General features: G+C 37.6%; 1 protein-coding gene across 3 annotated transcripts in view; it reads right to left on the bottom strand.

Annotated features, from left to right (window-relative positions):
* LMLN (leishmanolysin like peptidase) overlaps window positions 1–16,023 on the bottom strand; it is a 68,590-nt gene that overhangs the window by 8,579 nt on the left and 43,988 nt on the right. For all 3 annotated transcript variants that reach the window (XM_045540085.1, XM_045540088.1, XM_045540086.1), the window contains 2 exons: window positions 14,790–14,949; window positions 11,997–12,127 (listed from right to left, as the gene is read on the bottom strand). In XM_045540085.1, the coding sequence (XP_045396041.1) occupies window positions 11,997–12,127; window positions 14,790–14,949 (291 nt within the window). The remainder of the gene's footprint in view (window positions 1–11,996; window positions 12,128–14,789; window positions 14,950–16,023) is intronic.

The following is a 16,023-nucleotide window of genomic DNA, read 5'->3' as shown; positions in this document are numbered from 1 at the left end:
CCCATTGCTACTGGCCCCTCCCTTGTCATCCCTTGTCTGGCTCACAGAGCACCAGACATGGCTGGTGCTGAGAATCAAGGATCGGGGTGGTGGCTGGGGGAAGGGGTCCCCAGACTGCTTCTGTCTATGCAGTTAGTGCCAATCAAATCTGCAATGTCAATTTTGCCCAGGGCTCCTGTGGGGATATTTGGGGGCAGGGGGCTCTGGGCTCCCTCTTTCACCTTCTGAGTCCAGGACTTAAAAAAACTATTTGCTTTCCTGGAGGCTTCCTGCTACCCAAAGTCTTTTGCAATTTTGGGCCATGTTCCTTTCAAGGTCCTTCTTCTTTACAAAAAGTCAGTCTGGGGTGGCTTTTTCACCCTTTCCTTTTGACTGTCTCAAAGGTCCCTGCTGGCTATTCTTGTACACTTAAGCTCTCTAATCTGATATTGCTGTAAATTACCCTGCTGCACCTAGGGGTTTCCTTTGGCTCAAATTGAGTTTGCTGCCAGGAGAGACCATTCCAATTCCCGAGTCATAATTTACTGGGCATGGGACTGAAGAGTTAGTTCAGGCAGTGCCCTCCTTGGGCCCTCCCATGGTGCCAAGATGATAGCAGCAGCAGGTGTTTCTTGCCCCTTGCTGTGTGATGCTCAGCAGCAGGCCATATGCAGTGGTCTTCCCTCCTGCCGAGTCTGCCCCTGGGCTGTGGCCCTACCTGGCGCCTCATCCTGGCCAGCTGTGGGGGTTCTGGCAGGAGGACCTCATTTATCAAAAATCACACAAACACAGATCATTTTGTCTACCATAAACAATGAATTTATCTCAAGCAGAGAGCTTGAGATGCAACATTTTTACTCTATAGTGGCAGGTTGACCATTAGAGCTCTGAATTTTAAAAGAACCAATAGCTCAAAATAAACCATGGACCATCAACCATCACTTTTCCTTGCACTCCAGACAAATGGTATCACAATAATCTTTAGACATAGGTACAAAAACTCACTAGACAAAAACTCACAAACAATATAGGGAATTCCCAGCACAAATAATCCAAAAGGCCATGGCCTATCAATCAAGTAGGAATTTTTCATTTAACAGCCACTTCTCAAACTCCAGCACGTACACTGGATTACAGTAACACTATTCTCTTTACATATAGGTTCATAGCTAGAAGTTAACCATTCAGCCAATGTTTTTCCCAACGGTCTTTGAGATGGAGCTTCCTTATGTTGCAACAAAACTCACAATAACAGACAATACAGGGGATACAAAAATATCAGGGCCTATCAAGCGAATGCGAATCCAAAGAGGACAAATGCCACCTCAAATGGCACCTCCAAACAGTGCCTCAAATATCCGACCACAGAGCTAGAAGATTCGCAAATGAGAATGCAAAGGGAATAAACGCCACCCCAAATGGCTAGAAGGTTCAAAACCCTCCCGAAATGGGTGGCCTAATCCCCCATTCCCTGGGAAACCCTCCCCAAATGGTGGCCTAGACCCCCTGTTCCCTGGGAACACAAATAAGCTCCAAATTTAAACCAGGTTCCCAAGTTCCACTCAACCTCATGACTTCCACTCCCAAAAAGTGCCTCAAAACAAATGCCCTACCGCAGGGCTGGAGGGTTCAAAACCCTCCCTGAATGGGTGGAATCAGGGTCTTGGAGTGCACGCTGCGGAACTTACCCAACAAATGGCCTAGCATCTGGACACTTTCCAAATCCATTTCCTTCTCCTCAACTAAGTTCAGGTTGCAGGGAGCTGTGTCTACTTCGAGGAGACAGAGATGGGAGTTCCCCGGAGCTAAAACAGGTTGGGGCTATCCCTTGCTCTCTTGCCTCAAAAATAAGTTCCTCCTACCCACGAAGACCTACAGCTTTGACCCGGGGATGCTCCTTGCCTCTTCTAGCAGTCGCAGGGTGCTATTCCACCAGGGTGCTGGTGGGCCCACCCAGAGATCCCAATTCTGTTACCAAACGTTTGGCACTTGTCCCTGAGGCTGCAGAAGAACGAGGACAAGTGGTTTGAGGAGACGGAAAGAGGAATTTATTAATTTGCTGGCAAATGAGGAGTTTGGTAGACTCCTGCCACAAAGTACCAACTTCTTCCACAAGTCACTAAACTTTTTAGGTAAAATTTTTATTATATGTTTGAATTATAAAAAAATATATGTTCACTGTAAATGAATAAAAAAGAATATAGCACAGAAATGTACATAGTAACCTCATTCTTTTCCCATCCTTAGATTCTCTGCTTAGAGAAAAAATTGGTCACAGTGATTTTATCTGGACTGGTCACATGTATAAAAGCAAGATTCATAGCTTAACTACAAGGGATAATTAATAAAATCAATTTTTAAAAGCAAACACATTAAAGCTAACTTTTAAAAAATTATTATGTCTTCTTCAAAGTTGTTTTCTACAAAAACATTAATTTCAATTATGTTACTTCACTTTAAATATTTCTAGAACTTCTCTCTTAGAACTACATTCAAAGTCAGTGCATGCTTCTGAATATGTCAGATAGTAGCAATTTTTACTTGGCAAGTAGACATAATTTCTGGAAATATCAAAAGTTGCCCAGAACCAGGTCTGGTAAAGGTAGTTGACTAAACAGTTTAGCACAAGGTTAATATAGGTGTGATAAAAAATTACTAAGATTGATTCTCTTAGACAGCTATTAAACTACTTCTAAAAGCAATTTTAAAGGAAGAGTTCAAAAAGTATATAGAACAATGGAGTCATTTTTGAAACAACTCTATCGTCAGTTAAGTCGAAATATAACGCACTTAAAAATTTAATGTATAATAAGCTACCATGAAAAAAACAACAAAGTGTGGCTTCTTCCTTAAGTCTCTCATTCAATGACCCACATCTAATATCACCACAGCTACAATGCAATGTAATCATTCTTTTAAGTGAGATTTGATTGAGTAATGTTGCTTGGTGCTGAAAAGACCATTGAAGTCCATTATACAGTGCCTGCCCTCTAGCAGCTTTAATTGAGGAAAGAGGGGTGAAATATAAATATTTTTTTCAAAAAATTAACAGTACCAGATTGTTTTATGATTAAGAGTCAATAAATAGGCCGAGCGCAGTGGCTCACACCTGTAATCTTAGCACTCTGGAAGGCTGAGGCAGGAGGATGGTTTGAGATCAGGAGTTCAAGACCAGCCTGAGCAAGAACAAGACCCTGTCTCTACTACAAATAGAAAAACATTAGCCAGATGTGATGGCACACACCTGTAGTCCCAGCTACTCAGGAGGCTGAGGCAGGAGGATTCCCTGAGCCCAGGAGTTTGAGGTTGCTATGAGCTAGGCTGACGCTAGGGTACTCTAGCCTAGGTGACAGAGTATGACTCTGTCTCAAAAAAAAAAAAAAAAAAAAAAAGAGTCAATAAATGCTAGAAACAAGAATAATAAATATTAGAAAGTTTCATGGAAGAAAGAACATCTATATCCTAAATATGTACACAGGATTTGGATCACAGTAAGGTAGATGTTAAAGATTGGGAAATAGAATACACATGGCTTAGAGATGAGCATTATATGAGAGTGTTGCTAGGACAAGAAGAAAACTTCCTTGATGAAGTTTAATTACTCCCATTGTGGAATTCTGGGAATTAAGTGTGGGTAGGTAGAGGAAATGTATAAGTAGTAGCAGATGTAACAGACTCCAGAAAGCCGAATCAAAATTCAGCCAAGCAACCTGATTTACATCGCAGAACACAAGGCAGGCTCAGGACTTCCTGGCACCAGCTAGAAGGATTAATGTCTATTTAAGAAAACTGACCCTAAGGCTGAGTGCAGTGGCTCACACTTATAATCCCAGCACTTTGGGAGGTGGAAGGATTATCTGAGCCCAGGACTTTGAGACTAGCCTAGGCAACATAGTGAGATCCTGTCTCTACAAAAAAAATTAGCCAGGCACAGCGGTGCATGCCTGTAGTCCCAGCTACTCGGGAGACTGAAGCAGGAGGATTGCCGGGGTCCAGGAGTTTGAGGATACGGTGAGCTATGAGGATGCCACTGCACTCCAGCCTGGGCAACAGAGAGAGACCTTGATTCTTAAAAAACAACAACAACAACAAAAAAACAGATCCCAGGATTCCTCCCCCTTGCTATGAGCAGCTGGGCCACTATTATTTCCTAACACAGCATACTGGAGGTTTTTTTTCTTGTTTTTTTGTTTTTTTTTTTTTTGGTAAAGGATAAATCAGAAGATTTCTGCTCTGGGGGAAGCCAAGTACAGGTGAGAATTGGGATGCCATTCTGAAAATAAGGACTCTAAGTAAAAGTTTACATATTAAATATGGAGATCCTTTAGCATTCAAACCCACTGATTTCCCACAACTCGGACAGCTATGCATACTAACTTAAGACAGGATATTGGAAGTTCCTCTGAGAAATGTGACCAGCCAAGAGAAAAACCCCTCAAGATACAAATACCAACGGTTTTATAAGGAAAAAGAGCCCTATGGTAAAGACCATGGTCAACAGGCCCTATGTACATGCTCAGAGCTTCCAAATTAGCTTCCAGTCACTTCTTAAATATGAACTGGCTGTTAAAGATCACCAAAAATAGACCCAACCCATTAAATTTCAGAGTACTGGGGGTGTATGAGGAGTTAAAAAAGAATTTACCAGCTTCCAGAGATGAAAGAAGAAAGATTCCTATAATCAAAACTCAGAGTGACATTGAGAGCTAGAATACAAAGGAAAAATGTTTTCAAAATTCTGTTGGAAAATAATTTTCAAAAAGAAACCTATATTGTTCCTAATAATGTGGCCAGAACAATAAAAATAAATTGAAAAAAGAAAGCTATACCCAGCCAAACTACTGACGGATGGCAGAAAATGCCAACCCAAAATACGTCATTTTGGCATAAGGGTTAAGTAGAGCTAAAGGCACTTAAAAAATAGCAGATATAAGAAGAGTGTTATTACCTCCCCCTTTCTTCCTAAAAACAAGAGATAAAATTCCCACATGAAAGACGTCCTCCCTTTTCCAGGAGAAAAGAAACATTCTTACCACTAGAGACCAGGAGTCAAAGCTAAGAGAATTCTGTACAAATAAACCTTGTTAAAATAATTATCTTCTTTCCTTTAGCCTCCCCATATACTTTACTTCCATAATTGCCTCCCTTTGTTAAACTTAATATAAAAGCATATAGGTTTTACCATTTCTTCAGGTCTTCATTTTCTTATGAGAGCTCCTGTGCCGCATAAAACTTGTATTAAATAAATTTGCACTCTCTTCTGTTAATCTGTTTTATGCCAACTTAATTCTCAGGCTGAAGACCCCCAGAGAGAGCAGGTAAAGTTTTGCCTTCCCTACCATATCATCAGGTATAATGGTAGAATAGTGAGTGATGCTTTCAGACATGCAAGGTCTCAAAAATTTTCTCTCACATACTCCTCAAAAATAAATAAGACGATATGTTCCATTAAAATGAAAAAAGAAACCACAAAAAAGGCAAAATCCATGAACTAGGGGATCTAACACAAGACAGAGGCAAAGGAATCTCTAGGATGATCATGACTAGAGATCCCAAGACGACAGTTGGGTTGTAAATCTAAAGATTATCTAGTCCAGATTATCGCAGGTCAGAAATTTTCAGAAGAGATTTTTCTCAAGATGAAATTGACAGAATATCTGAAGTATCTGGTTATATTGAAAGGAGAGGAGCCCAACTGGAAGAGTTTAGAATTAAATTAGTAGTAAATACAAAGAAAACTAACTGAATGAAAAAACAAAATAATAATTATTAAATCCAGAGAAAACCAAAAAAGTTGGGAGGAATTAGAGAATTAACCACTGCATACTACATGGCTCAACATTTACATAGTCACAGTAATGTAAACAGTGCATACATATCTATCCAAAATCACCACTGGGAAAATGGAGAAACAAGAAGTAAATATAGTGAGAGGAGGTGAAAGAGCTAAATTCTCATTTTACAGAATAAACAGGCAACATCTGAAATTGAAACATTATAAAAAAAATAATATAAGCTTTTTAAAAATAAGAAAACAAATGCTAAATTTCCCTCTACTCCCCACCCCCCACCCCAAATAAAACACAAAACAACCAAACAGCTAAGAATTGAATGTGATGACTCTGGAAAAAAGCTAATGTTAGGGAGGTCATACTGGGGCTGCGGTGTCTTGAAAGAAGATGAAAAATTTTATTCTAACTATTTGCATGTATAAGTTTGATCGGAGCTAAAATGTACAAAGGATCAATTTGGTCATGGAATTAAGATGTGAATAGGGAAACTACGTAAGAAGCTGTGAAGTGATGCAGGCTTGAACTATGAAGGTAAACTTAAAATAAAATGGATACAGTAGATTTCAACAGAGCAGCAATCTAAAGATGCAGTCTTTTATCTGTCTTTATAGAGCACAGAGTTAAAAAAGAATCAACTCTCGTTTTTAGTCAGAGAGACTGACTGGTACCAGTGCCAGAAGCAGGATAAGTGAGATGCAGAATTGTTTGGAAGAAGGTTATAAACTGGATTTTGGATGAACTGATTTTAGAATTACCAAAGTACAATCCAATTGTGATGTCCAATAGCCATTTGAGATGAAGGGCTAGAACTACAGTAAGATAAAATTAAAAATGACTTTTTTTTTTTTTTTGACAGGGTCTCTATGTCATCCAGGCTGGAGCGCAGTATCACAATCATTGTTCACTGTAACCTTGAACTCCTGAGCTCAAGTGATTCTCCTGTCTTAGCCTCCCTAGTTGCTAGGACTACAAAGTACACACCATCATGCCCAGCTAATTTTTCTATTTTTCTGTAGAGATGGGGTCTTGCTATGTTGTCCAGGCTAAAAATGATGTTAATACACACTGCAGAACAATATGTGTAACTTGATACTACCTGTGTAAAAAATGAAATATAATAGAAAATAACATATTTTTGTGTCTACACAGAGTTTATCTTTAGAAGGACATAAGAAGCTGGTGATATTAATTCCCTCCAAAGAGGGGAATGAGTGACTAGAGGACAGGAGTGGGAGGAAGACATTTTTCATGTACCCTATACATTCTTTTGTATCTTTCAGTTTTTTTATTTTTAGAGATGGGGTCCTGTTATGTTGCCCAGGTTCATCTCAAACTCCTGGCTTAGCCTCCCAACCAAGTAGCTGAGACAATAGGCGTGACCCACCGTGTTTGGCTTCTTTTGAATTTTTAATCATGTGAATTGCTTACTTAGTCAATAAATAAATAAATTTATTACTTAAAAATCATATTAAAAGGTGCTATCACCACAAAAGGTGATAAACAAGATCCATGATCCCAGTTTTACCAAGTAAGAACATGTTAAGAACACAAAGAGCTGACATTAAAACATACATTTAAGGATCTGTTTTGTACAGAGATAATAAAGTTTCCCTTTGAATTTTCAGCTGAAGTAGTTCATCCTGTTTTTTATTTTATTTTTATTTATTTTATTCTTGGCAATTACTTAACCACAAATAAATAATCCTTAACTTATTAGCAACTTCCATTTCAAAAACTCATTTATCTTATGGATGGTATACATTTATCAAAACTCACAGAATAGGATAGGTATGGTGGCTCATACCTGTAATCCCAGCACTTTGGGAGGTCAGGGTAGGAGGACTGCTTGAGGCCAGGAGTTCAAGACCACCCTGGGAAACATAGCAAAACCTAATCTCTACAAAAACTTTTTAAAAAATTAGCCAGGCATGGTGGCATGCACCTATACCTGGGAGGCTGAGGTAGAAGGATGGCTTGAGCCCAGGAGTTGGAGGTTGCAGTGAGCTATGACCGTGTCACTGTACTCCAGCCTGGGAAACAGAGTAAGACTCCATCTTTTAAAACAACAACAACAAAACCCACAAAATGTACAACACCAAGAGTGAACCCTAATGTAAACTATGGATTTTCGGTGATAATGATGTAGGTTCATCGACCATACCAAATACACCATTGTGGTGCAGGATGCTGGTGGGGAAGGCTGTGCATGTGTGGAGCAGGGGGTATATGGGAACTCTCTGTACTTTACACTCAATTTTGCTGTGAACCAAAATTGCTCTAAAAAATAAAGTCTATTTATAAAACAACAACAACAACAACAAAAAAACCCTCATCAAAAAAACCCTTAGTCTGGCACTTTGTTGTTTATGCGAGACACAAAAGGACAAATAAACTGTAGGATTCTACTTCTATGAAATATCTAAAATACGCAAATTCATAGAGACAGAAGGCAGAAGAGTGGTTGCCAGGGGCTGGGAGAAGGAGGAATGGGGAGTTACTGTTTAATGGGTACAGAATTTCAGTTTGGGGCTGGGTGCGGTGGCTCATGCCTGTAATCCTAGCACTCTGGAAGGCCAAGGCGGGTAGATCGCTTGAGGTCAGGAGTTCGAGACCAGCCTGAGCAAGAGTGAGACCCTGTCTCTACTAAAAATAGAAAGAAATTATCTGGCCAACTAAAAATATATATAGAAAAAATTAGCTGGGCATGGTGGCGCATGTCTGTAGTGAGCTACTTGGGAGGCCGAGGCAGTAGGATCGCTTAAGCCCAGGAGTTTGAGGTTGCTGTGAGCTAGGCTGACGCCACGGCACTCACTCTAGCCCAGGCAACAGAGCAAGACTCTGTCTCAAAAAAAAAAAAAAAAGAATTGTAGTTTGGGATGATGAAAAATTCTGGAGATGGATAGTGGCGATGGTTGTACAACAATGTGAATATACACTTAAAAATGGTTAAAATGGCAAACAGTTTGTTGTATTAATATACATATTCTACAAAATTTAAAAAAATATATGCTTACTTACACTTCTTCTTTCCCCTTCCTTAAAATCCCGTAAGTCCAAAGCCATTAAGTGAAGCAAAGTAGGTGAGTTATACAAGTGGGTGGGTGGGGTTAGGGAGAGGTGTCGTGACCCAGGTGTCATGCCAGGTCCACAGTGTGAGGAGGGTAACCACACAGGGGTGGGAGGAGGTAGAACGGATGTGGATAGATCAAATATTGAGGACAACAAGAGCCAGATTTCTTACTGCTGATGAAAGGAAGTACAAATATGGAAAGGGGGGAAAACTGAAATGAATCCTTTGGTGTTGGACTGGAATCAAAGATACTGACGTAATCTCATGGTTTTTTATACACACACACACACACGTGAGTGTATATATACATATGTGCTACATACATATATTTCCCAGCTTTGTTCACTAGGACAGATGGGAAATAGCTACACCTCAATGGCAATGAGCAGTACATATACCACCCAGATCTTGACCTCTAAATACACTCCACTAAAAATAGCTGGAACTCCTTCTGTTTCACATTGAAGGAGACCAGAGACATGATAACTAAATGTGACACATGATATTAGACCAGATCCTACTGCTACAAAGAACATTATTGGGACTGGGTGCAGTGGCTCATGCTTGTAATCCTAGCACTCTGGGAGGCTGAGGAAGGAGGATTGCTTGAGGTCTGGAGTTTAAGACCAGCCTGAGTAAGAGCAAGATCCCACCTCTACAAAAACCAGAGGGTGTGCATGGTAGTGCGCGCCTGTAGTCCCAGCTATTTGGGAGGCTGAGATAGGAGGATTGCTTGAGCCCAGGAGGTTGAAGTTGCAGTGAGCTATAATGACGCCACTACATTCTTGCTAGGATGACAGAGCAAGACTCTGTTTCAAAAAAAAAAAAAAAAAGAAAAGAAAAATAATTGGGACAACTGGTAAAACTTGAATGGGCTCTGCTATGGCCTTAAATATTTGTGTCCTTTCCCTCTTCCACCATGAGGACACAGCTAGAAGGTGCCATCTGTGATCCAGAAAGCCGGCCCTCACCAGACACTGAACATGCCAGTGCCCTGATCTTGGACTTCACAGTGTGCAGAACTGTGAGAAATACATTTCTGTTGTTTCTAAGCTACTCAGTTTACAGTATTTTGTTATAGTAGCCTGAATCCACTAAGACAGGGTATGAGACTTAGATGTATCAATATTAATTTCCTGGTTTTTTTTAGTAGTATTGCAGTTATGTAGAAGGATGTCCTTGTTTATAAGAAATAGCATTAAAGTATTTAGGGCTGAAGGGGTAGCATGTCTGCAACTTGCACTGAAATGGCTCAGAAAAAAAAATTGTATCACTCTTGTAATTTTTCGGTCAAAATAAGAAAAAAAACCCTCAAAAGTAAAACAGCTAATTAATCTGTTAATTGTTCAGAAATCAAACATATTTTCTCCACATAAACAGTGCTTACTACTAAATTAGTAAAAGTATCTGACAACACTACGTATAGGAAAACCAAGTAAACTCAATCTTTGCAGATGGTATTTAAATTTGTATAATCCCTTCATAGTAATGGGGGTTGATAAAACATTAAAGGAGTCTGAAAAGGTCACCTATTGTAGTTGTCATTGTTCTAATTTCATCCCCTTTCATGTAATATTCTCAACTTATGGGAATTTATTTCACAAAATAAATTTAAAAAAGTAAAATATGTAAACATAAAAGCATTTTTAAACGGTAAAAAGGGAAAATAAACTCAGGATATAATAGGTAAGTGACTTTCCTAATCACAATATCTTAAAATGACGCAATGCTCCATTAATGTTACTAAGAACAGTAAGTATTATTATTTTAGAAAAACTTGGAAAAGGTGTTTTGTCCCCCATAAGAAGTACTAAGTGAGGTCAGTAAAACACAATTATGTAGTATGATTACAATTGGGTCAAAACTATTATATATTTAGTCAATACAAACATCTTTAATAGAATTTATTGAAAAGTGATTTGACAGATTACAGCTGTCAGATTACAGCTGGAAAATGTTTATTTCTGATTGCCTTTTGTAAGATTTAAAAGCTGATTTTACATAAATCATATGATGTGTAAAATAGACCTCACTAAAGCTGTTACCAAAGAAAAAGTTAATTTTACAAGTAACTTTAAAAATAATAAATTTCCAATTACAAAAGTCCCTTTAGCTCTTGCAGCTGAATGGCACAAGGAGTGCTTATTCTTCAGTTCTCAGGATCATACTCTCCACCCTCACATCCATTTGTAGGGTGTGGAATATTAAGTTGGATTCTCAGAGAAATGATATAAACATTAAAAAAAATTAAAAATAGTTGGATGCTCCTAAGTTACAGAATACCTGTATCTTGATAAGTTCTTAATAAGGTGATGCAGTCATTTAATATCAGATGTGCAAACAAGATAATTAAGAAAATATTTTGCACCCTTTGGATTTCTAATTTCAAAGCAAAAAAACCTATTATTAATTAGCAATTGATCTATTAATTCTTTTTTTTTTTTTTTTTTTTTTGAGACAGAGTCTCGCTTTGTTGCCCAGGCTAGAATGAGTGCCGTGGCGTCAGCCTAGCTCACAGCAACCTCAAACTCCTGGGCTCCAGCGATCCTCCTGCCTCAGCCTCCTGAGTAGCTGGGACTACAGGCATGCGCCACCATGCCCGGCTAATTTTTTCTATATAGATTTTTAGTTGGCCAGATAATTTCTTTCTATTTTTAGTAGAGACGGGGTCTCGCTCTTGCTCAGGCTGGTCTCGAACTCCTGACCTCGAGCAATCCACCCACCTCAGCCTCCCAGAGTGCTAGGATTACAGGCGTGAGCCACCGCGCCCGGCCAATTAACTCTTATAACTTGTGCATTTCTCAGAACTTTTGAAATAAAATTGTACATTTTTTCATTACAAATATTTGTTCAATAATAAAATTACATATTTAACATTATTTCCTTAGAATATATATGCCCAGAAATAAAATTATAAAACCCACTGATATATAGCAACTATATACATTTTTAAACAAATGCAGAAGCAATTTTTCTCAAAGAAATGACAATATTTTCACAAGACATGAGCATCCAAACTAATATTTATAAAAATGAGTTATCGATCAGTAAATTAACTACATGAAAATATATAAAATATATTTTAAAATATAAAAACCATAAAAGAAGAAAATTACATAATATTTGGTATAATTAATAACAAACATATAGGTTACCTGATAACATCCACTTCCCCAGTCTGGATAACTCAGCTTCCTTTCACACTTTTCCATGACAAATGCGGATTTCTGAATTAGACACACTGAATGAGGTCCATACTTTTCAGCACCATAATTTTTAAAAATTTCTAAAGTAAATAAAAAAATTCTCCTTAAAAATTGATTTTTGGCTCAAAGAACAAGCATTCCCTATTTATGATTAAATGTTACTTTAAAAATTAAATGTGTTTAATGGAAATTTTAAATTAAGAAAAATTAAGATAAATATTACTTCAAACTCAAACTGGGTTCTCAAGAAAGGGATTAGTGGAAGAAAATTACTATATCAGAAGCAAGGGGAAAAAACTGGGCCCAGAGTTATCTAGGTTAGATATACAGAGGAACTGGCACTAAGAATTACTAGATCGTCAGGCGTGGTGGCTCATGTCTATAATCCCAGCACCTTGGGAGGCAAGAGGATCACTTCAAGCCAAGAGTTTGAGACCAGCCTGGGCAACACAGTGAGATCTTGGTTCTAAAAAAAAATCACTAGATACCAAGATAAGAATCACCTTCACTGGTAGTCTACATAGCAGTCAACTCCAAGTGATCCATGATAGGATGAGGCCAAATGATTTATATTATGGAGGCTTTTTTGAGATGTTGCAACTTTTGCAAAACTTTCTTGTGCCACCTCCTGAAAATCCATAAATAACATGCTTAGTCTCAGATTAAGTACAAACATGCAGAGGTACAGGGTGGAATTAAGGACCTCTAAATAAATACCTGACGGAATGAAGCTCTTAAACCCTAGCAATAATGTGCTCTCACTACACTCTATATAACAAACTTCATTTTTTTTTTTTTTTTGACAGAGTCTCACTCTGTTGCCTGGGCTAGAGTGCCGTGGTGTCAGCCTAGCTCACAGCAATCTCAAACTCCTGGGCTCAAGCAATCCTATTGCCTCAGCCTCCCAAGTAGCTGGGACTACAGGCATGCGCCACCATGCCCGGCTAATTTCCTCTATATGTTTTTAGCTGTCCAGCTAATTTCTTTCTATTTTTTCAGTAGAGACGGGGTCTCGCTCTTGCTCAGGCTGGTCTCGGACTCCTGAGCTCAAAGGATCAGCCTGCCTTGGCCTCCCAGAGTGCTATGATTACAGGCATGAGCTACCGCGCCTGGCCCAAACTTCATTTTTTTGAAAACAGAGAGTTTTAAAATATTATGAAGTATTTTATGTCAGTTTTGATAAATCTTAATTATGTAAGCTAAGAAAGAAAATATAAAACAGAATAAAACAGAACTCTATATTTCTTTTATTTATGAGTTTCAAAGTCTTGGGGCTGGGAACAGTGGCTCACGCCTGTAATCCTAGGACTTTGGGAGGCTGAGGGGGGAGGATGGCTTGAAACAGGAGTCTGAGGTTGCAGTGAGCTATGATGATGCCATTGCACTCTAGCCCGGGTGACAAAGCAAGACTCTGTCTCAAAAATAAACAAATAAACACCCAAAGTCTTCAAAAAGTATAGCAAACTACAACCCTCAGGCCAAATCCCGACACATGCATTCATTTACATGTCGTCTATAACTGCTTTCACATCATAAAAGCAGAGTTGAATAGTTGCTACAGAGAATATATGAACTGCAGGGCCTGAAATATTTATATTTACAAAAAAATGTTTGCCCTTTACAAGAAAAAGCTCACTGATACCAGCTCTAAAACAATAAAATGTGATAGTGTACTTGTGGCAAATATCCATAATTGACAGATCTGTCCATTTCCTTTGCCCTAACATGTTCACTGCTGAATATTATAACTCTTTAGGATGTTTATCAAACAGGTGAGTGATGGAAAAAATGACTGCAAAAATCTAGTTTAATCTGCCACGTTTAAGAACAAAAGGTAAAAATATCACAGAAATTTAAAATTTAAATGACTTAGTCTGTAATAAAGTACAGAATGGGGACTGAGGGACCAGTTAAAAATTTTGATGACCACAAAGACAAAAAGTGCTTATTGCTCTTTATTAGCATATCAGATGTGAGAATATTTGTTTACAAAAGCAGTTAGTATGAGCTATAACTATTATTACAGAATACCCAACTGCCATACTGTTTATTCCTTTGATGTTCTGCTCATTTATATGTATTAAAAGGAAATAAATAATATGGCAATATATCTTACTAGCCATGGGACACCAGTACTATCTTGGTATCTGAAGAGTGACATGTTACTTCTAAATTACATATTAATAAAATACACACTCCCAAAGAGAGGAAAAAATAGGTCACCCTAAGGTGTTTTAATAAAAAGAGTCCTGCGATGGAGGATCTTGCACTGATACCAATTAACTGCATCATTTATTGTTTGTTCACTCATCTGTGAAATATACTACCCTCCCTATGTCTCTCATAAAGTTTTTAGAAGAATAGAAAGAAATGATAAAAATGAAAGTGCTTTGCAAATGAAAAGTGCAATGCAGATGTATGGTATTACTAAAATATAGTGTGTGTGCACACAGGCACATGTGTATCTGATAGCTAACAATCTTCTCTACACATCATGCATAGTTCTAAGCACTTACTATATTAATTCACTTATTTCTCACAACTCTATGAAATAAGCATTATTATCCCCATTGTACAGATGACGAAACAGGCAAAGTTAAGTAACTTCTTACAGATGGATAGCAGTCAAACTGTAACATAAACTCAGTCTGGCTCCAGGGTATGTACCCTTAACTGCTATCTTATACTGTTAATATATAATTTTAATATGTATATAACACTTCATTTCACTAGACTACTAACCTGGTTGATTTTCCAATATTCTACAATCTGAGCTGCGCTGATATTCACCACTTAAATGCCAACTGAATTCCTGACTGAATGGGCAATAGTCAGCAATTTCTACTGAACCACCGTAATAAGGCAAATCTTCTGCAGGTATTCCACTGAGTTCATCAAAGTACTACAAAAAAAATTATTGGGAAGATGAGAGAGTAAGAAACATTCTATATAATCAAAATAAAGTACACAGGCAATTTATATCACATTCCAATATTGTATAATACAAGATATGAACGTGCTTTTCTTTATAAACAGCACAGAGAATACAGTAACATACCACCTGAGGGGTATTTTGAGGTTGCTATAGTTTTAGAAATAAGCAGGATAAGTAAATTAGTCTAAGTTCTTTATTAAAATGGCAAACTTGACTAATTTTTTAAAAGAATGAAATAGAATTACACTGACCAAAAGGAAGTTTTAAGAGTTGACAAAACAAAAACTAATGCAGAGAATTAAGACATTTTCAACATGTACTTTTCTAGTATTTTTAGGAGACTTAATTTATATGTTGTTTTGACAACTTGAAAAAATAAAAATCTGAGAAAATAAATGAGGTCATATCTATAAAATACTCTCTGAACACCAAAGGAGCAAGCCACCAGATAAATTTTAAAGATTTCACATTTTACATCAGCTTATTGAATTTTATTACTATGCCTAGAAATATAGTTGCCATCTTATGGTGTCTTAAGCACTGAGCAGGGTCATAAATATATGTAGTCACCATTTTAAATTAGCTTCTGAGACATCATTTCTGAATAAAGAATCCTTGTAAATGGCAGGTAAAGCTGAGGCTTTTTAGAGATAGCTATGGCAACAAGAAACTTAAAGGTCAACTCAGAGATTCAGGCCAGATATGTGGGACTATCTCCTTCATCTTTCAGATCCCATGAATCAAATCTTCTCTAAAGCAGAACTTCCAAGTCTTCTAATTAATTGGTTTAGAAAACTTAAATTATTTTCTTCAAAGAATTTTATTTTCTGTGTAAATTAGAGGAATTTAAAGAGGAAGACTCTGGAAATAATTAAAAAATATAAACAGTTTAAAAATATATCAAAACAAATATTCTAAACATCTCTTGCTATTATAACAAGGCATTGCTAGATATTAACTAATGCTATCGATTAGCACATTAGTTTTAAAGAAATGGAGGAATTATTCAGGTTTTTTCTAGCTTATGGAAGAAAAATGTGG

Source organism: Lemur catta, chromosome 1 (genome assembly GCF_020740605.2).
Source record: "Lemur catta isolate mLemCat1 chromosome 1, mLemCat1.pri, whole genome shotgun sequence".
In the NCBI taxonomy this organism is placed as follows: domain Eukaryota; kingdom Metazoa; phylum Chordata; class Mammalia; order Primates; family Lemuridae; genus Lemur; species Lemur catta.
This window is presented reverse-complemented; position numbering and strand designations above follow the sequence as displayed.